The sequence below is a fragment of the Grampus griseus genome (genome assembly GCF_964374135.1).
Source record: "Grampus griseus genome assembly, chromosome: 10".
Taxonomy (NCBI): Eukaryota; Metazoa; Chordata; class Mammalia; order Artiodactyla; family Delphinidae; genus Grampus; species Grampus griseus.
The window spans coordinates 12,463,615-12,485,257 of NC_139004.1; the positions used below are offsets into that span (position 1 = coordinate 12,463,615).

Consider the following 21,643-nt stretch of genomic DNA (forward strand, 5'->3'; position numbering starts at 1 on the left):
ACAATGGAATATCTTTAAAGTATTGAAGAAGAACTGCCAACCAAGACTTCTACACTGAGCAAAAAGATCCTTCAAGAACGAAGGCAAAAAATAAAGACATTTTTTCAGATAAATAATAACTGAGAGAATTCACCATCAACAGATCTGCATTAAAGAAAATACTAAAGAGTTCTTCAGGTAGAGGAAAAATGAATCTAGATGAAAGTTTGCAGATGCAGGGAGGAATAAAGAACAATGAAAATGGTAGATGTGTGAGCAAATTAAAATAACATGGTTGTCCCTCAGTATCCACAGGAGATTTGTCCTAGGACTCCCCAAGTATACCATAATCCAAGGATGCTCAAGTCCATTATATAAAATGGCACAGCATTTGCGTATAACCTACGCAAATCCTCTGTATACGTTAAATCATCTACATTACTTAAAATACAATGTAAATGCTATGTGAATAGTTGCCTGGGAACTACTCAAGTTTGAGGAAATTCAAGTTTTGCTTTTTGGAACTTTCTAGAATTTTTTGCCCATAAATATTTTCAACCTGTGGTTGGTTGAATCCGCAGATGCGGAATCCACAGATATGCAGAGCTGACTGTATTGACTAAATACAAGAATATTGAAAATGTTCTGTTGAATTTCATACACAGGCACACATACAGAAACAAATAATTAAAATATCCCACTTTAAATGTAGTGAATTTCCATGTAATTTACATGGATTATGGCTTTTCTACTTAACCGTTTTATCTTTTTTTGATAACTATGATTAATCCAGTTTTAGATACACTTTTTGAATGGTATACTTTATTTGCTCCATAGAAGACCTAAGTGTTTTTAGAAAAAACTAGAATGAATTTATATGGAAGCCTATTACTATAGTGTGTATGTGAGCATGAGTCCATATAAATGTGCCTGTTATATCAGGGGGAAGTTTCATTGTTCTGGGTTATCTTAACGTAAAGAGAACGAAAAAGTTTTGAGTTTCTACTATGTCAAACATTCAGGTACCCACTTTACAAAAAGCATTTTGTTTGATACAATATACTAAGTGAGAAAAATACTGTTGTTCTAATTTTACAAATAAGGAACTATAGTTTCAGAGAGATTAAATCACTTGCCTAACGTCATGACTATATATTGATGGAGTTGGAATTTAATCCCTGTCTCTTTGGCCCCCAAACCCATTTTCTTTTTCCTATGTTCCTGATCTCTGCCCCTGTGAACAAAGGTATTGTAATACCATCAGAAGACACGACCTTAACATTTCCACTGCTCCAAAAGTGGGGAATGTTACTTGAAATAAATAGGATCCAATGACCGGAGGTCATGGATTTTTTTTCCTGATACAAAAAGTTGTGAAATAGCATCAGCCTTATTACATCTACTATGCAAATCAAGTCTCTCTATATAAGTGTCATGAGGCTGATACAGAACTACATTCACATCACACATATATATTTGCATGTACATACGTACAAATATACTTACAAGTAATAGTATCGGATGGGGATGCCAACTGAGTTCCAAGTGGGAGGACCAACCTGGAGCTGGCTCCATAAATCCTGTCCCTAAACCTCTTAAAGCCATTAACATCATACACTGAGCAGAGGGAACAAATCCTACTTCAAGTGGCGACTGTTTGTCTGCATTTCCTAGATGATCCCCTGCTCTTGGGCAGAGTCTCACTGACAGCCCAACACCCAGTAACGAACAAGTTCTCGCTGTGTGAGCCATATTATACACATTCCTCAGAGCAGCCAATATTCATGTTCTGAAAATAACTTCTACTGTATACAAATCTATTCGAAGACTTTCACATGTTGCCAAGTATCTGCAGACTCACTAAGAAGAAATGGTTTCAAAGCCTTTGTGACAAGTAACCTTACTGATGATTCTGTAAGCTGTGATATAGATGCACATCCTCCCCATTACAGACACCATATTTTGGGGCATTTTGAAAGCCCTTCATTATTCCCCGAACTATGAAGGCAGGTCTTAGAATTAAACGCTGTGAGATGGTCGATAGTTTGAACAGCCTACTTAAAACTTCATGCAAGAAAAGTGATGAGAGAGAATACATGAGAGGCGCTGAAAAGAGCCAATGATAATGGGATTTATTCATTTATTTATTTTGGGGGGTACGCGGGCCTCTCACTGTTGTGGCCTCTCCCGTTGCGGAGCACAGGCTCCGGATGCGCAGGCTCAGTGGCCATGGCTCACGGGCCCAGCCGCTCTGCGGCATGTGGGATCTTCCCGGACCGGGGCACGAACCCGTGTCCCCTGCATCAGCAGGCAGACTCTCAACCACTGCGCCACCAGGGAAGCCCAATAATGGGATTTATTTTAACCTAGAGAACTTTGGGCAAATTTTCTCTGTCACGTCAAAGGCTTGCCTTTGGTCCCTTCCTCGTAAATTCTGGCTTTGTCTTCTCCCAAAAGTGATTTGCCCTTCTGGGAAAAGAATGTCACTCCCTCAGCTGGGTCCACACAGATCAGGAGCAAAACGTTCAGATAAATCTGATCATTGTAAGCAGTGGACTGGATGGCTCAGGCCACATGTTATTTTTCTCCTAATTATTTACCCTTGCTAATACTTATCCTCACGAATATTCTTCCCACCCTAATTATGTAGCCTGAATTATCTAGATAATGCACTTTTTTTTTTTTGGTCTGCATGTATGTGAACTAAAGTAAGTTTTTGCCCTTTCATTAGTAAAAGTTAAACTCTTGTTGCACATATCTCAAATAAGCAAACGAAAGTAAGTCATAATAAATCTATTTCAATTTCGTATTTAGGTTTGTCAGAAGGACATAAACATTCTTAAAGATTAACTGATCATTAACAGTTAATGAACAAATCATACCGACAGATTTTTCGGTGAGAAAAATGGTTGGGTCTGTCCTCTTGAAACTCCCTTGGAGAGGAACGTTATCTGCCTCAAAACATGCTGTCAATGCCAACGGGTACTATCTTGATGGTAGGATTTTGTGACATGATGTCACTTTAAACCAGAAATGAGTCTGAATTAGTTGAATTTGAGGTCCATGTGGGTCTCCCTCTGGGTGCTGAGAAATATTATTGTGTTCACACTTGAGGTTTTGCAGTTTTAATAAAGTTCAAAATCTAACACTGAGCACCTGCGAAGTGTTAGGGACTTACTGTTTAAGACCTAGTACTTGCCTTCAGTGAGGAGCCAGAACATGTATGCAAAACAAGTGACTGCACCAGGGCTTACATGGATACGGGCAACCATGTTACCTGGTGATGTCCACTTGGATATCTACGGGCAACTCAAACTTAACGTGTCCCAAACAGACCTCTTCATATTCCCCTGCCCACTGGCGCCTCCTGGGTTCCTCCCCACCTCTAGGGGCAGCGTCCCCATTGTTCCAGGGTTCAGGTCAACGGCCTGGGCATCATACTTTACTCGACTGCTTCTCCCAGACCACACACATCCAAATTACAAGCAAATCCCATTGGTTCTCTCTTCCAACTACAGCTAGAATGAGACCATTTCTCACTGCTTCCACTCCACAGTCCTGGCCAAGCCAGCTTCTCTCACGGGGAGAAAAAGCCTCCGTGAATAAGCCTGGCGTGGTCTGCATCCCACCCCCTCCTCCCTGCACTGTAGTGACACTGGTCTCCCTGTTGGTCCTTTCACTCCAAAACACTCGTGCCTCTGGGTCTGTGCATCTGCTATTCCCTCCATGTGGAGTCCGTTCTGCCCTGTGTCCTCCCGTTCCCCTTCTCAGAGACAGCGTCACCGACCACCTATTTAAAATAACTACCCTCCGGGCTTCCCTGGTGGCACAGTGGTTGAGAGTCCGCCTGCCGATGCAGGGGACACGGGTTCATGCCCCGGTCTGGGAAGATCCCACATGCCGCGGAGCGGCTGGGCCCGTGAGCCATGGCCGCTGAGCCTGCGCGACCGGAGCCTGCGCTCCGCAACGAGAGAGGCCACAACAGTGAGAGGCTCACGTACCGCAAAAGAAAAAAAAAAACAAACAAAAAAACTACCCTCCATCCTTATCTTCCCCACCCCCACTAGGCTGCTTTACTTTTTTCCCATAGCGCTTATTATCTTTCGATGCATTATTTTGTTTACTTCCATATTTGTCTGTTTCACCTCTTCCCATAAACTCCCTTAAGACTATATGTTCCATGGGGGCTGAGATATTGCCTGCTTTGCTCGTTGTTCTATCCTCAGGGTACAGAATACTTCCTGGCATGTAACAGGTGCTCAGTACAAATCGGAAAGACTATGCCTTCCACGTGTCAAAAACGCCGCAATGGCACTACTGGCCAACAGAGGTCAATGTTTAGACGCTGGAGAGGCTCTGCCTGGCCTTGCTGCCACCAGCCAGGACTAAACTGGGCTTACAATCCTCCCCAGGGAGAGGGGCTGCGCCCTCCCTGGGTCTTGCTGCTCAGCCCCCAACAGACAGCTTTCCTGGGTGAGGCACAGCTGCCTCACTCCACGTTCCCCCGTCAGTCAGATGCTGAGCTCACCCTGATTTCACTGAATCACACTTCAGTTACTTTCTCTCCAATCTTGAGGTTCCTTTTTGCTCTTTCAGCCATGCTAATAACCATTAATTCACTTTATGATCTTGTGGGGGTTCAGACAGATTGAACTCCAATGAAAATAAACTCATGGGGGCAGTACCATATAAAGTCAAAGCATGTTACATAACTCCTGGCAGCTCGACACAGTCCATTTTTTTTCATCCCATAAATATATCCTTTTCCAAACACTTTAAGCAGTCTGGAAGATGAAATGGGAGCATGAAGAGCCTTTGTCCTGGTGTCAGCTTGAGGCCCCTCTGCCTTTCATCTCTGGATGTCTTGTATCCAGCACCTCTCTTTTTTAGGAGTGATCACCTCCCATCCTCCTGTGCCCTTTTCCCGCCCTCCTCCGGCTGCTGCAGGCACGCCCGTCGCTCACCACTGCTCCAGAGAGAAACCTGCCCTCCCCTCCCTCCCTCCAGCCCCGCTAAACCAACTCCTCTAAAACGATCACCTCCAGCTTCCACTCAGGATGAAGAAACCAAGACAGGGAGGCAACACATCCTCACTGCTGGGCTGATAATTATTTATTCCATGTCACCTTCCTGTGTTCAGCAAAATTCCTTTAGCTACTTAGTTAAAGACTGCTGTATCTAAACAATGCATGCATATACGCATACTTATGCTGTTTGGTTGTACTTTTCAATGGTAGATTGGTGCTATGTCTATATACACACATATGTACGTATATACACACATATGTACGTATCACCAAAAGCAAGCTATAAAGAAAACAAAAGGTCTGTTGCTTAACTTTGTCTCCATTTTCCTTCACGAGAATCCCTGTTTTCACATATGCGAAGGGCATCTGTTTTACAAAACGTCTTTGCTTGAGCCTATCACAAATGTACAAATTCTGCCTGCATCTGGGAGCAAGGACATCGCTCAGAAGCTGGGTTTCAGTGATGACGTCTTGCTCTTGGTGAAATGATTACATTGGGAATCCCTAACTTTGTCTGCAAGTGAAGTTCTTGGTCCGTTTCACCTGCAGAGAAAAGCCAGTCTGCTTTCCTCGAAGGCCAGTTTGCACAACCACATTCCACACATCAAGAAAATCAGAGAACCCTGGAACAAAGACGGAGGGGCTGACGGAGAGCCCCATTTACTTCGACGTTGAAAGATCATTAATAAAAAGTCACACCTCTTCAATCGAGTGTAAGAGCGTCGGTGAGTGTTCTATTTAAAACATTTCATCACATTCGCGCTAAGCCTGACTCAGTCTTTGGTGGAAGCTGTTTCATTGAACCCACATCCCCGCGCAGAGACGCCTCCAAACACAAACCCCAAGTGACGGATGAGCTAGGTCTTCTCTCATTGTCACTTGGCTCCCAGGGCCTCCACGGGACCCATGCGGCAGGTGACCAGGGCAGGTCTGGGGCACACGGGTCTATCCCACTTGCCCTCCTCCCCTGGGGTCTTAAAATGTGTGCCTGAAAGAACTACGGCATGTTATTTAGGGCTAAAAAGAAATGAGCTCTCAAAGCCACAAAAAGACACGGCAGCACCTTCAATGCATGTTGCCAAGTGAAAGAAGCCAGTCTGAAAAGGCTACATACTATAGGAGTCCAACTGCATGACATTCCGGAAAAGGCAGAACTACAGAGATGGCAACAGATCAGTGGTTGCCAGGGGTGTGGGGTGGAGTACCGATAGGTGAAGCAGGAAGGGTTTTTAGGGTGGGGAAACTAGTTTCTAGGACACTGGGAGGCTGGATGCGTGCTATTACACATTTATGAAAACCCACAGAATGTACAGCACAGAGTAAACCCTAATGTGAAGTATGGACTTTAGTTGATAACCATGTATCAATTTAGCTTATCAATTGTCACAAGTAAACCACAAAAATGCAAGATTTTAATAACAGGGGAAACTTCAGGCATCTGGGAACTCTCTGTACTTTCTGCTCCATTTTTTGTAAACCTGAAACTACTTCCAACGATAAAGTCTATTTTTTAAAAAGCTATAAACAACAATGGTCCTAGAGAATCTGCTTCAGTAAAACACGTAATGGCTTCCCTGGTGGCGCAGTGGTTAAGAACCCGCCTGCCAATGCAGGGGACACAGGTTCGAGCCCTGGTCCGGAAAGATTCCACATGCCGTGGAGCAACTAAGCCCGTGCACCACAACTACTGAGCCTGCGCTCTAGAGCCCGTGAGCCACAACTGCTAAGCCCACGCGCCTAGAGCCTGTGCTCTGCAACGAGAAGCCACTGCAATGAAGAGTAGTCCCCGCTCACCGCAACTAGAGAAAGCCCGCACGCAGCAACGAAGACCCAACACAGACAAAAAAAAAAAAAAAAAAGTCCTCTTTGCCTTTAAATAAATAAATTAATTAATTAAATAACACATGTAAGATTCCCAAGCCGGGGGCACTTACATCACACACAGACTAAAGGAGAGCATTTTTCTTCTTTTGTGGGGAGGGGGAGGGAACACACACACACAAACAAAAATGTGTTCGACACCATTTCTCTGCTGGAGCCTTTCTGGCGTTAGAACTGAATGGATTCTCACCCATCACTGGACCCCAGGCCCGGTAATGAGCTCTGCTTTGAGGGAAGCCACTACCTATTTTCTGATTCATTAGGGTTCATATCCACCAAGCCCTCCATGTAAAATGTCTGGCAAGTTGGTTTGCCTTGGCTGCTAAGGGACCACACAGGCTTCTGCGTGGCTTGCGTGAGGGCTCTGGCTATTTTTAGGCACCAACTAATCCATTAACTGCATAATGCTGCCACTGATGGCTCACAGAACGCGGCAGTCAAAATAAAAAATAGTGGAATGAAAGAAAAGCCATCAGTAGACACGCAGCGATCACGTCATTATAACACGCTGTAAAGGCGTGCGTGCGCACACACACACACACGCGCACGCGCACGCGCACACACACGACAGTCGGGAGGAGAAAATGGCACGGAATACGAAGCAGCCACAAAGGAGGTAAAAGGAAGTAGTCACCTTCCTGAATCTGGGACGCGACAGACGGCCCTAAGAACAGACGGAGGCCGGCACTTAGGAAAAACGCAGTCAACGACCAGTGTCACCCCAGAGCAGCTCACAGATAAACTGTACTACAATTCTGACAAAATGTCGTGTACTCTTCAGAAAAGTTGAGCCTGGGAAGAATGAGATGGAGGCGTTGGGTGGCTGCTCAGACAGAACACTGTGTGCCAGATGGAAGCCCAGGGCCCCCCAGGGGGCGCCATCCCGGGCAGGGGGTCCCCCGGTGGGCATGATGCTTAGATCCTCTCTGCAAAAGAAAGGGGCACGAGCCCGTTTCTGCACCGGTCCTCTTACTGATGTGCAGAGTGGACCACCCAACGACCCCTCCAGTCCAGCTCACGCTCAGGAAAACGCAGACTGTGTCACAGGCACACAGGCTAGCATGAGGTCGCGGAGCCTTCCTCAGAGAAGCAGCAGGATGGGTACTCCTGGGCCACTCAGGGGAAACATGCCACAGGAACAGCGGCAGCGTAAAAGGGCTCACTGTGCTCACTGGAAATGGTCAGCCTTCTTTCTAGACTTTTCTAAACTGTCTCTCCTTCCATAAACTCTTTGGAGAGAATGAAGCCTTTTATTCATTTTTCAGAAGCTAACCTTTCTCTTCTCAGGGCCAAAGTCACCCAAGTGGAAGCAGGGAAAGGAAACTAACATTGGCGAGGGCCTACTACGCGCTACCTACCGTGCTGGTTCCTTCGAACGTATTTTCTTTCATCCGTCTGACAACCTTCTTTCTTTGCACTACGGCGTAAACCGAATGGAAGGCGCATACGTAATTTGTACCATGAAGTATGCGTGCACTGATCTGTACGTGGTTTGCACGAGCTCCAGAGCGGTGGATCCAGGTCCTGCATTTTCTGACCAGCTAACCTGCTTCCCACCCAAGCAGACCACGCTCCATCCTCCAGCCGCATCACACCAGCTCCCACGTTGATGCTATCACCTGGGGATCCCTTCTGGGACTCGCCACGGACTAAGGAGACCACGGGTGGCTCTGAAGAGGCTTCATGTGGTGTGCACAGGCTAACAGACAATGCCTGGGACGCCCTTTTTGTTCTCCCACGGCACCGGCGTGGGGGAACTCGGATGCAAGGACGCTTTGCCTGGGCCGAGAAATACTGCACTGGGTAGGACAAAACCTCACGGATGGTGACGAACACACAAAAGCATTTTTCTCCTACGCTGCCTCATCTGGAGCTTTAGCTGGAGACCACCCTGGAGGTGTCTTTCGCACAATAATAATTCGGAATTTGGCTCCTGAAAACAATGCCCTCAGTGAAAACTCCCTTGGCTCTATCAGGGTGGCTTTCCTTCCAACGAGGTCTATGCGCTGATTATAAGCATGAAGTCAGGGAAGTTTCCCTTTATGTCCCCCCTTTGGTTTTTGCTTAGTGGATGCTAGTAAATTTTGTAAGAGCTGTTCTGCACGGCAGGAAAGCAAGGGATTACAAAAACGAGAAGAGGCCCAAGATATGATCTTGTATAAGGAATCATTTGCCCATTCTAGCGATCAGAAAACCCCCAGCTCTGAGAGGTGAGACCACTTGCCTTGCAGCCAACCAGACCCCAGGCTCGTGGCTTCTCCCCACCAGCCACACTACATTCACCGGGGATGCCCGTGGTTGGTTATGAAGTCAAGCATCCCTGTGGTCCTGCTTCCGTGCAGGATTTATGGCTGGGGTCATAAAGCCATCTGTCCTCTAGCAAACCACCCCTTCCTTCCACAACTCCCCCAATCCAATTTGTGAGTTTGCTCATTAAGTGCAACACTTTGCATGCTTCTAAATCTCCCTGTGGGTGCAAGTGTTAGTGATTTCGAATCCACGGAGCAGACAGACCAGGGGAGAAAACCCCACCGAGTGCCGCTGAGGATGGAGGGAAGTCCTCAGCCCTCGGAGTGTAAATTAAATCCAGGCCTTCGTTTTCTGTCTCCCTTCCCTCTCCCCCTCTCGCTTCCTCTGCTTCCCTCCTGACTCTGCTCCTGTCACTTGTGGTAAACACAGCTGGTGGAGTATTTTCGCTGTGATGACGTCAGCCTGTTTCTGATAGGCTTTGGGGTAAAGTGACAAATCACTGGTGGTGTCGGGGCCCCGCACGTGTGTCTCTACAGCGTGAAACTCCAGCCACCCTTTGGAGCCGAAGCCACAGACCTGTGAGCAGGCCCTGACAAACACGCTGCCTTCTAATTTGCACCTTGGCTGTCAGCGAGGAGACTGGTGGTCTGGCGATGGGAAGGAAACGAGACTTCCCACATGGAAGCCGACTTCACCATCGTTTAAGCGTTCACTCTGCAAAGGATCCAGCGGGGCAAACAGAGAGATGCTTCCTCTCTAAGAACTGCCGGGTCGGGTCGATGTGAAACCTAGAGGTCTGTGAAGCTCCTGATGACTACGGAGGCTGCCAGGGCCTTGGAGATGAGCCCTCAGCTCAGAGCTGCTCTTTACGGAAAGAGATGCTAGGCCGGAGACAGCAGCATTTTCAAAATCACCCCTCTTTCCATGCCTACCTCTCTTCACAGTAGTGCTTTAAGGATTAAAAGGACCATGAAAAAACATGTTTACTTCTCCTTCTTGTTTATTTTCCAGGCTTCACCTGGGGTCTGTTAAAAGACAACTTTGCTAAAGACAGCTTGTTCTTTCAACTAGTATCCACCCACCCCTAATCCATGTAGGACAGTGGGAGTGAACAGAAACTACAGACGGGTAGTGAGTTCTAAATAATGACGCCCTTTTCCAAATATTCTCATTTTTGATATATATATATATATATATATATATATATATATTTAAATCAGAACTCTGAGAAATCTTTCTTGGGCCTTACGAAAGCCTACAGCAACATCTCACCATAAAAAAAGAAAAGTCTTCGGGGCTAAAAGCTCCTGGCAACACAGGTCCCCTGATATCGTGCACGATCCCACATCCGGACATTCACAAGCAGTTCTGGAAAATGCTTTGGAAAATCGGGCTCCCCTACCTCACTTGATCTTTTTCTTTTAAATATACTAAAAACAATTCAAACCATTAACTAGTTTATTTTCTTTGAATGTCCCAAATACCAGCTATGCCATGACCATTTTTCAACTCATTTCAACCTGAAGGAGGTGCTGTCACATATGAGTGTTTCAAAGTCCTCAGTGAGGGGCTTCCCTGGTGGCGCAGTGGTTGAGAGTCCGCCTGCCGATGCAGGGGACACGGGTTCGTGCCCCGGTCCGGGAAGATCCCACATGCGGAGCGGCTGGGCCCGTGAGCCATGGCCGCTGAGCCTGCGCGTCCGGAGCCTGTGCTCCGCAACGGGAGAGGCCACAGCAGTGAGAGGCCCGCATACCACAAAAAAAAAAAAAAAAAAAAAAAAGGCCTCAGTGAAACCATTCCCAGAGGGAGTGAGTCTCTACCATCCACCAGGGCAGTTTCTGGCCTCGGGGCCAAACCTGATTGACTCCAAGCAAGCTAGGCAGTGAAACTGCTGTTTCATACACATGGGCAGAATAAATGCATTCAAGTGATTTAAGAAACTGGAGAAGAGTGGACTGAAGGAACCCATGGAAACTAAGAGAGCTCATCATAGTTCCAGTTTTAACAGGACTCAGCTTGGCTACATCTGGTCCTTGGGGTTCCTATATATCAGAAGTCCAGGAGCTCACCTGGGACAGCCCTGGCTTTGCAGACGATATTAACCACGCCTTTTATTCTCTATATCTGATGCTTTGACATCCTGGGGCCTTGTTGACTCTGGACGAACTGTGCCTCCCTGGGTTAGCTCATCGCTAGAGACAGCTGACAGCTCACCTGCCTGGGAGAACGTCCTTCATATGCAAAGCAAACACCCACAGCCCAGCCACCTCCTCTGTGGAGCTTTCACTCTCTGGGCCACTGTCCACCAGCCCTGATCACCCCAGGGCCAGGTACCAGACACCCAGGGACAGCTCCTGTGCCCAGGGCCTGCTGAAATGATTCCAACTAGCCAATCCGAAGTCTGCCTACCCTGCCTCACCCACTCCTTCCCCCTGAAACCACGATCAAGGCTCTTGCCCATGTCTTCTCAATCCCAGTGCCTCCTGACTGACCCTGGTTCTTCCCCATGTGGCCCCGCATGGCACGGCACAAACCCTCCTCTTGGCATCTGAGTATAACAAACTATCTTCTCAATGGCTGTTGTATTCTCATCTGTTGGCCTCACCATACCTAAATAATAACAAAACCTACATTTTACAACAAAGACATGTCATGGGGTGTGGCCACTCTGAGCACTTAACGTTCTCACCTTAACCAGCACTTTTCCTGACCAAAAGAAGGGGGGGGAGGGAAACAGATGACTTTTCTTAATCAGGGTTCCTCATCTAAACCACAGCACAAAAAAATAGCTTGAGTGGCGATCTTCTTAATTGTCCCAAGAATGGTACCTGACCAGCCCCACTCTAGACACAGAGAAGTTAATTCATGACAAACAGCAGGTGCTTTGGTGTATGAGGGCTTAATTCTCTTAGAGAACGTGGCTGGGAAACGTGACGAGTCTAACTTCCAGGTGTAAATGAAAACCCTGCATCATCCCCACAGCCACCGACAGGTCTGCCTCTTGGAAGAAACTCACTGCCGGGAAGCGGTGAAGGTGGTGCGGCGGGGTGTCCCCCTACCTGTGTGATCTGGATGAACGTTACCTGTGCTCGGTGATCCCCGACAGCGAACTGTATCACGGCGACGCCCGGGCTGTGGCTGTCCTCGATCCTCTCCACAGTGCTGGAGTCGATCTTCAGGTCGTTGCTGATCTCCGCACTCTGGATGAAGTCTTCCGTTTTTAAGTCCTCCACCTTCTTCAGCTCCCCGTTGGCCAGCTGGATGATGGAGCCTTTCATGAAGTAGGGAGGCAGCGTAGGGGGCGCGGCTGCAGGGGATGCCACCGACTGCACCACGGGCAGGTGGATCTGCGCCTGCACCATGGCTGGGTAGGCGGCCTGGGTGACCAGGGCCTCGGGGCTGAAGTTCTCGCTCTTGGGAAGGGCGGTGGTGACGAACGTGTGAGGCACTGCAGCAAACTGGGGCGACGACGTGACGATGGCCGAGGCCGCCCCCGACCCCTCCATGTCAGCGCTGCCCACAGGGATGAGCAGGGGCTGGGTGCCGGGGAGGACCAGGTGCGGGGGCAGGCCGCCAGCGTAGGTGATCGCTTGCTGCTGGCTGCTCAGGTAGCCGATGACGGGCGGCTGAGTCCCTGCGTAGAAGGCTGTGGCCGGCAGTCCCACCGGGAGGGGCTCCGAAGCACTGTGTGTGGTCTGAATGACCGTGTGGGGGGACAGCGTGGCGACGGCGGCGGCCTTCACGCCTTCAGGGCCCAGGGCCTGCTGGGGAGACAGCGCATAGGACCGGTGCCCGGGCTTCCCTAGGTGCAGGCCGCTTTTGTCGTTGAGGGCGGAGGGGGAGGCCTCTCGGTGGGTGACCTGCTGCACCTCCAGGTCGGCGGCAGGGGTGCTACTGTTGGGCAGGACCATCACAGAGGCCCGCACCCCGGAGGAGTCGCGGCTGCCGTAGTCGGCAGGGCTGGGGTGGACCACCACGTGCCTGGACTCGTACGGGTGGGGAACGGCCTTGCCGCCCGCCTTCACCAGGCCCAGGTCGGCCGCGGTGGGCGCCCCGTACCTGCGGCCCTTCTCCATCTCCCCGTTCAGGATCTCCTTGGCCTGCACGCCCTGCTGCAGCCGGCTGCTCTCGGCTTTCTTGGTGGCCTCGCGGGTGACAAAGTGGCTGCCGGAGTCGCTGTACTGCACGACGACCTGAGGGGAGGGCCCCAGGGTGAGCGTGTGCGGGATCATCGTCTGGTGCGGGTGCAGGTGGACGGGGATGGCCGGCGGGGAGGCCGGGCGCGCGGCGCTCTGCGGAGAGCTGGAGATGTGCATGTACTGGTTCTGCTGGGTGGGTGGTGGGGACCCGGGGGGCAGGAGCCCCGCGGTCCTGCCCAAGTGCTGCTGCTGCTCAGCCTTGTGTCCCGAGGCTTGGCTCAGGCCGCCCATGTTGGCCAGCAGGGTAGAATAGGCCTCCAGCTGGGAGCGCTGGGATGGAGTGGCGGCCCCCGCGGCCGAGGCCACCGCACTGGTGACGGGGCTGGCCGTGGGGGAGATCAGCTGAGAAGGGATGAAGCCGGCGTAGGGCCCGCCGTACTGGGAAGAGCCGATGAACTGTAAGGTATGCGGCAGGTGGGCGTACTGCACGGGCGACACCGGGGCCCCGGACTGCGGGGGCGGGTACGCGGGCATCGTCGTGGTCGCCGGGACGGACCGGGGCGCGCTGGGTGGGGAGTAGTCCAGCCCCGCGGACAGCGCTTTGTGTAAACCTATTCCCTGCTGTAAACCGAGCTCTGCCGGGGGCCCCGCCGGCCCTAGCCGCCCGCCCGCGTGGCCCCGGCCGCTCGCGTGGCCCGGGAGCCATGCCACGCCCTCCGCGCGGTGGTTGTCGCTGGGCACAGTGGCCTTGTCCTCCGAGGGCCGGCTGGTGGCGGGGATCTCGCGCTTCTTGGGAGGCAGGCATTCGTTACTGCGCTCTTGGTTGGATTTCATTTTTCGCCGTCCCCCCTCCACGGTGACCGTTTCACTCTCTGGCTGGCTCTGCTTTCAGTCTGATAAACGGAAAGTCACATTTGATTTCTGTAGGGGATCCAGGCTCTTCATGAGGAATCATCTCCCTGTGGGTGCGATCCGCCAGCAGCCGCCCTGGAATCTGGGAAAAGGAAGAGGGTCGGGACAAGGGGAAGAGGAGAGGGAGGAGAGAGGCGATCAGAACATCAGCACCGGAAAAGAACGTCCTCCTCGAGATTGAGACTAAGCTTCTGGTGTCAACGTGAATTCCAAACACACCCCCGCCCCCGCCCGCCCCCACATTAGAGCAGGTAAAACGCTGGCCGGCCGCACTGTTTAGGACGTCAGCAAGATCATTACAACATGCAGCAAGTCAAAGCCTCTTTTTTATGGATTTAGCAAGTCTCCTAAGACACCTCTTTCAATACCCTCTTCTCTTTTTCTCTTTCCAGAAGGTAGACAATGCGTTTCTTAGTTTCGCTTCCAGAAATGCCACTCCCACGCCTTAGCTCTTCTTTACCTCGCTGGGCAATCAAACGATGCCCACAAGGTGGGTGACACCAGTGAAGGTCAGCCAGACCTACCCTCTGAGCCAGGCACTGGGAGGACAAGGTTAGGAACGGAAATCCTCAGCGGACTTCATACCTTGTCTCTGAGTCCTCCTCTGCCAAAGGCGCTCCTGAGAGATTCCACTGACTCTGGGTCCATACTGGATCTACAACGATTCTCTCTTTCCTAACACACGCATGCACGCACGTGCACACACACTATACACAGGCCCACTCAGCAGAGGGAGCCCCAAGTAATCGTGTTCTCTACAAGTTTCCAAACAACTCCCAGTACAGCTACTCACATGGTAACAGAAAGCCAAAAGGAATCTGTTGGACAGTTAAAACAGGAACATGGTTATGGTTTTAAAAAAATGCAATAACCAGGCTGAGGCACCGCGGGTGTGCTTAACGAGGGTGGCTTTACGCTTGCTCTACCTCTGCCTCTCACTTCCTTTCCAAGTGGTCTTTGAATTTTCTCTCCACACGCTCCATAAAGGGCCAACCCACCCTCAACCCTACAGATGAAACCTCTGCTGGACCACTCAGGCCCGAGTGTTTCAACCTGGACATACAAGTAGTGAGCCTGGAGCCAGTTTTCATGGACACCTAATCTCAGTCTTTCAGGAACCACAGAACTCTGTTACCATGACTGTGTAGGCAGACAGATGCCCACCTGGCAAGAGGCAGATCATCAATGGAACCAACAGGGACCAGGCTTACAGGCGGCAGTTGTGAGGGCCGCCTACAGGTAGCAGCTGCAGCCGTGAGCCATGTCACGCGCTGTGACCCTGGGAAGCCCTGGATCAGGCTCTGGGAATTCCAGGCCCTGGGTTTTTAGCATTTCTCCTACACAGACCCGCTTTTCTATAGTCTGATGTTAAAACAGACACAGTTAAGGCAGCAGTTTTCAGCACTACCCTCCCCGACCTAGGGCTCTGTAAGTCCCAGATAACTCCGTTCTGTATAGCCTTCTCTTATGAAAGGCATGGCACGTAATTTACACCCAATATGTGCAAATAGATTAAGATGACAGTGCTATTTTCAAAACAATGATAGAATAAAAGTAAACTACAAAAACTGAAAACAGCTGCCCCTTTTGACTACTTAAAAAGTACTGATAACTGATCTTTTATCTCTAGGTTTTAAGTCACGCTAAGAAAGAACTGCATAAACTCTGTTCCCACACAGACTGGCAAAGGAAAGTCATTTAGGAGATGGACTCAAAGCGAACTGTTCCATGCGCCCCCTGCTGGCTCCACAGCAGCACTGATCCAATAAAACCCCACAGGATTTCATTAGGGAAGTTCATGCAAGAGTAGTATGTCAGAATCCGGAATGAGAATATAGTAGGCCCAGCCAGTAAGGCACTAGGTTAATTAGCCCAAGGCAGCTCTAGGGAAGAAAAAATAGCGGCATAAAAGTCCTTTCAAAGCCAAGTAAAATGTCAAATGCATTCAGAAAGAGGTCCATTAGCAATGCAAATGTAAAACTGCTGTACAACCAAATGCACCATACACAAACCTAGAAAACCCCTCTGAAGGTACTTTTAAAAAAAGAACTCAGCTTTAGTGAATCTGAATACGAATGCTGACTTGGTTCTCGGCAGTGCCTTGGTTTATTTACACTGTGTTGTTTTTTGAAAGACACTGGCTGACTCCGTTGGCCCTAAAGATCTCTGTATAGATTCCATGGCTGGTCTTCTGCTAATGGACCAACTAGGACCATATCGGCCTTACCACACAAATTCAAATATACTCTTCTGAAAAGCTGTCCATTGATAAACATCTTTTCCAGATAATACAAATGATAAATCAAGGATACAAAGATTAACTGGAGTGACCTGGGGCCAAACTGATACAAATTTCAACACTCCCTTCTCCTACCTTTAGGAGGACCTTGTCTCCTATTTACCAGCGCAGCTTGGAGGAGTCGAGTCTCTCTAGTTCTGGGGCATGTGTCCCTTCCTCTGTGTTTCATTAGCTCTCTATACTGTCTGTATCTCTCATCAGGGGAAATCATCGTGAGGATAGGGACTGTATCTTGCTGTATTTTCAGTGAACCACGAGAGGGCGCCACAGGACGCCACCATGTCCCTGGTACATTGGATGATAGTTCATAAATTAAAAGAACAGAGAGGTAAATTGCGAAGGTGCAAAGTACAGCAGGGAAAAGGAAGGGAGAAAGAAAGAGACTAGGAAGAAGAGAAGAAAAAAGGAGAGTGGATGTCTGCTTTTAGGGTCTCTTTCTAGCTGCAGACACATGGTCTCCATGTCCCTCATTGCCTTTTCAGTGCTGAAACGCACCAGTGGTTCACCTGGGTCCCGGAGTTCACCTCCGGATGTACCTGTCGCAACAAGAGACACGGGGCCACACACCACTGTATAACTGCTAAGTTCCCGAAGAGCCACACATGCAGATCACAGGCTTCAACATTATTATTAGGAAAGGGAATTAGGAACAGGGAATTAATAGATGGATCGAGACAAATTTATTTAGGGTTCACTACATACAATTTGCCTGCTAATCGCTGTTCTGAATACATCCATCTTAAGCATCTTTATATCTACATTTGTATCTCTCTCATCAGTATCTTAAAATTTAGCTCAGTGGCAATAAGACCTTGCTATTCCAAGTGTGGTCCTCAGACTACCTCCCCCGGCAGCTTTAGAAAAGCAGAACCTCAGGCCCCACCCAAACCTCCTGATTTCAGAGTCTGCATTTTAACAACACCTCCAGATGATTCACATGCACAGCAAGGTGTGAGAAACTCAGCTTGTCTGCATAAGCTTCTAAGTAAAGTAAACGTCTGGAGCCTCTTCTGATGGAGTAGGTGCTGGGAAACCAAACTAGGTGCTGTGAGCAAACAGAATCGATAGAGCCTGGGAGATAAGCAGCTAATATTTAGGGAGAACTCAGCTGTTTACTTTGGGGTCACCTAGACCCAATACAGTTCTAAGTAACAGATGCTCCTTTTCTTCTGGCTCTTTCCATCTTCAAGAACTATAAGGAAATACACTTCAAAAAGGCTGTTATTGTACATTTTATGTATAATTCAATCATCTCCAGGAGAAAAAACAGACTTTAATAAAGGAAGATATTTATATCTTTGATATCATTCAAAAATCCCCAGAGCCCCCCCCCCCACCCCCATTAACGTGGATTCAGATTGCTTCGCAAGTGTTAGGAAAATGAGATGATCCCCACTGATTCCGAGTCCTGTAAATAACAACCAACTGCTCTGAATGGAAGACACTCCTAGAATCTGATACATACAGTCCTAAAAATGCATTCCAAGGTCAGGGCAATAAACTAGGTTGCTCTGCCCAGCACCCTCCATCCTGCGAGTTTCTCAGTTTGAGTGAAACCCATGACTGTCTGGCATGTATGTCCATGCACAGCAGAGACGTGGTTTCGGTTTTAAAGAGGAGGAAATGCAGCCTGGTGAGCTTGTGTCAGTTCTGGAAGAAAACCTATGACCATTTAAAAGGCAGAACACCTGGACCTGATGGGAGAGGGCACTAGGACGTGGCAAGGATTCTTGAAGTCCTGACACGCAAACCTCTTGCTTTACTAAATTATTACACAGGAAGATCTGTGTAGTGCAAGGGCACTTCATTTAGGTTAAATATTAAAAACAGGCCCAACTCTGATATCCTTGAGGTTTCTGGGATGGAGAAGGGTGGGTTGGATGATAGCGTAATTAGATACCTTCATGGTTGACTGAAAAAGAATGCCCCAAAGGAAGTGGATCACATATTCATTCATCAAACACTTACCTTGTTTCTAGTATGTACAGTGGACCTTAATTATTCAGTGTCAGCATGGGGCAAATGGTATGCCAGAACTCTATTTTCAGTTCTATTCTGTTCACCATTTTATTAGTGTTTTGGTTATCATATTTAGAGGTAACAGAAGGCTAAAAGGGATGCTTAATATATTACTGCAATTAATATTCAAACATATCCTGAGAAGCTGGAAGTGATGGCACAAAACCAAAAAAATAAAGATGAACGAGAATAAATATACATGCCCTGCCCTTGGTTTCAATGGCTCAATTAGTCTAATAGCAGGGTTGGAGCAATCTGACTTAAGAATAGTTCACATCAAAGAGCCCAGGAATTTTCTGTTTGACCATCCATTCAATATGAACCAACAGTTGGGTATGATGCCTAAAAGCTGGCGTAACTATAAGCTTCATTTTAAAAAGCACAGTATTCCCAATAATGGAATGAATACTGCAGGAGCATACGGCACTGGTAAAGCCACAAAGTCCTGAGGCAAGGGGACACTGGTGGGCATGCCCAGGGTGGAGCGATGGGGTTAGTGGGAGGTCTGGACCCAAGACAGGTAAGTAACAGCTGAGGCAACTGAAGATGTGTGGCCTGGGGGACAGAAAAAAGCCGGAGCAGAGGTGCAATGCTCAGATCTATAAAGGGCCCTCCGTGGAAGGCAGGAGAGCAGAACTGACCTCCAAATTACATTGATACACAGTTGACCCTTGAACAAAACGGGTTTGAACCGCGCAGGTCCACTTATACGGGGATTTTTATTTCAATAAATACCTGCAGTACTACATCATCTGCAGCTGGCTGAATCTGAGGATGCAGAACGACCTACATGGAACGTCGACCAGGGAGCTCGAGCATCGGGGGCTCCTGGAACCAATCCCCCGCAAATACTGAGCGACGACTATATACAGTAGAAATGAGAAAGTAATTAGAACTGTTAAAATGAGCTGGGCTGCCTCATGAGGTAGGGATCCCCGTGGCATCCCAAGTGTTGAGGCAGAGTTTGGAGACACGAACTGATGGTCCCATGTGGAAGAGAGACACAATCATAGGGATGAGAGGGGGAGAACACGTACAGGGCACCGCTGCACTCCACCTAGCACTAATCAGGGACTGCAGGGGGCGTGGCATACCATGTTAGAGGCGGAGTTGATTAAGGAAGTGAGAGAGAGATCTTCATATTTCACAGGCTTGCCAGCAGGGACCCCCCAGCACATCACCCAGCACCAGGCTCAATGAGCCCACCTAGTGGTGATCCAGGGCACAGCAGCGCTGAAACCTCAGAGGGAAAATCCTACAGAGTCAGAGGTGGAGAGCCCTGGATGCTATCACGCTGTGTAAACAAGCTCTCTCTCCCTCTAGGGTCACCAAAAGCAAGTTCAAGTCTGCACCAGGGTGCAGGACCCTTCAGTCAGTGAAGTGACACATGCCACACAGGGCTGGGAAGGCAGGGATCTGCCATGACCATCTACAGCTGAGATGTTAGTGGAATGAGGACAGGCAGGAGAAAAGAGTCCCTCTCTTTATATTATTAGCACCAAGAATAACAGTTTGGGGGGGCCCTGTTCATCTATAGATTTGGGGGCAATGAATACAGTGACTAAATGTAATGTAATAATTAAAAAAAATTAAATCCACCTGTAAGAATACAGTTGCATTTGGGTGTTCCCTGGCTCAGGGAAGCTCTGAGGGCAACAAACTGACTTGGAGTCACTGTTCTGATCACATCTCCATCTCCTTGATGGAAAGATGCTGGAGGGGACTCTTCAAGACGCACAGCCGCTCTGCTGCCCTTCCTCCACTGAACTCCTCTGCTTGGCATGGAGCTAACCCCGCCCCCCGGTCTCCCTCCTCCCTAAGTCGTGCTCCCTCATCTGCTTCTAACGTCAGCATACTAGAGTGACAGGCTTCCTCAAGCCTGGGTGAAGCTCCTCCTTGGTTCCTGGCTTCTGCCATTATCGTATCTCATCCACGTGACGATTGTGACACCGGGGGGTGTTCCTAGTGGGTTTTGCCACCTCTGGAAAAACAGGGAGATCTGTCCTCTGGGTGGGTCCACCGCATGGGGATGTGGCCCACTTCTGTGTCCGCAGGAGGTCAGGCCTGAGAGAGGAGGGCAGAGGGGCAAGGCCCACAGCTGGGCTGGGCTGTCCCTGGCTCATGTGGGATGTCGCCGCAGCATCTGAGCAGCCAGTGTCCCCTGGCAGCCTGCCCGTGCTGGAACTCCTGGAAAGGCTCAAGGAAAAATAATCACTTGAAAGGATATCCATCTGGACTGAAACCGGTCCCAAATGAATTGTCCAAGAGACGTCGAGTTTGAGTTTTTAAGAAAAGCCGGAAATGCTTTTCTGTCAAGACCTTCCCTGGTTCAATACGTAAGCAAATGCCTTTCTGCTCTCAAGGGCTGTGTGTGCCAGATTAGCTACCCCGGGACACGGGAATCTCTGTTTGCCCACCACTCTGGCTGGAGGCTGGGAACCATAGGTGCTTTCCACGACCCCATAGCAGTTCTCACCCTGCCCCGGAGTGAATTGTTTTAAGGACAGAGGGACTGCTGTGACGAGGTGCAAAGAACTGGCCACAGTAACATGGTTAGAGTTGGGGTTAGGAGACAAGGATCTGTCAATCTTTGACTCTTGATCGAATGTTCTTAGCACAACAGTGAGAAATCTCACTTCAGAAGTCGTTCAGCACTCACTTCCATGGGCATCGTTGGAATATCAGGATAAAACATTATTATTACTGATAGGAAGGTAACATTAATATTCTTACTAGTACCAGTAGGGGGAGGACACAGAGAGTAGTAGAAAGAATAGGCTGGGGTGTAGGTAAAGGACAAGTTCAAAGCCTGGCTTCATCTACAAATAACGAGTGCTGTCGAGGACAGCGGGCACATGGAGAAAAGGGGGCCCTCCTGCACTGCTGGTGGGAATGTAAACTGGTGCAGCCATTGTGGGAAACAGTATGCACGCTTCTCAAAAAACTAAAAATAGAACTACCATATGATCCAACAATCCCATTCCTGGGCATATATCTGAAAAAACTCGCAAAACACTCATTTGGAAAGATATGCGCACCCCAATGTTCATAGCAGCACTATTTACAATAGCCAAGATATGGAAACAACCTAACTGTCCATCAACAGATGAATGGATAAAGAAGATGTGGTATATTTA

At 48.9% G+C, this 21,643-nt stretch overlaps 1 protein-coding gene across 6 annotated transcripts in view; it reads right to left on the bottom strand.

Annotated features, from left to right (window-relative positions):
• The window catches only part of ATXN1 (ataxin 1), a 396,205-nt gene that overhangs the window by 9,145 nt on the left and 365,417 nt on the right, over positions 1–21,643 (bottom strand). For all 6 annotated transcript variants that reach the window (XM_082664147.1, XM_082664148.1, XM_082664146.1 and 3 more), the window contains one exon: positions 12,221–14,270. In XM_082664147.1, coding sequence (XP_082520273.1) covers positions 12,221–14,110 — 1,890 coding nt within the window. In that variant the 5' untranslated portion in view covers positions 14,111–14,270. The remainder of the gene's footprint in view (positions 1–12,220; positions 14,271–21,643) is intronic.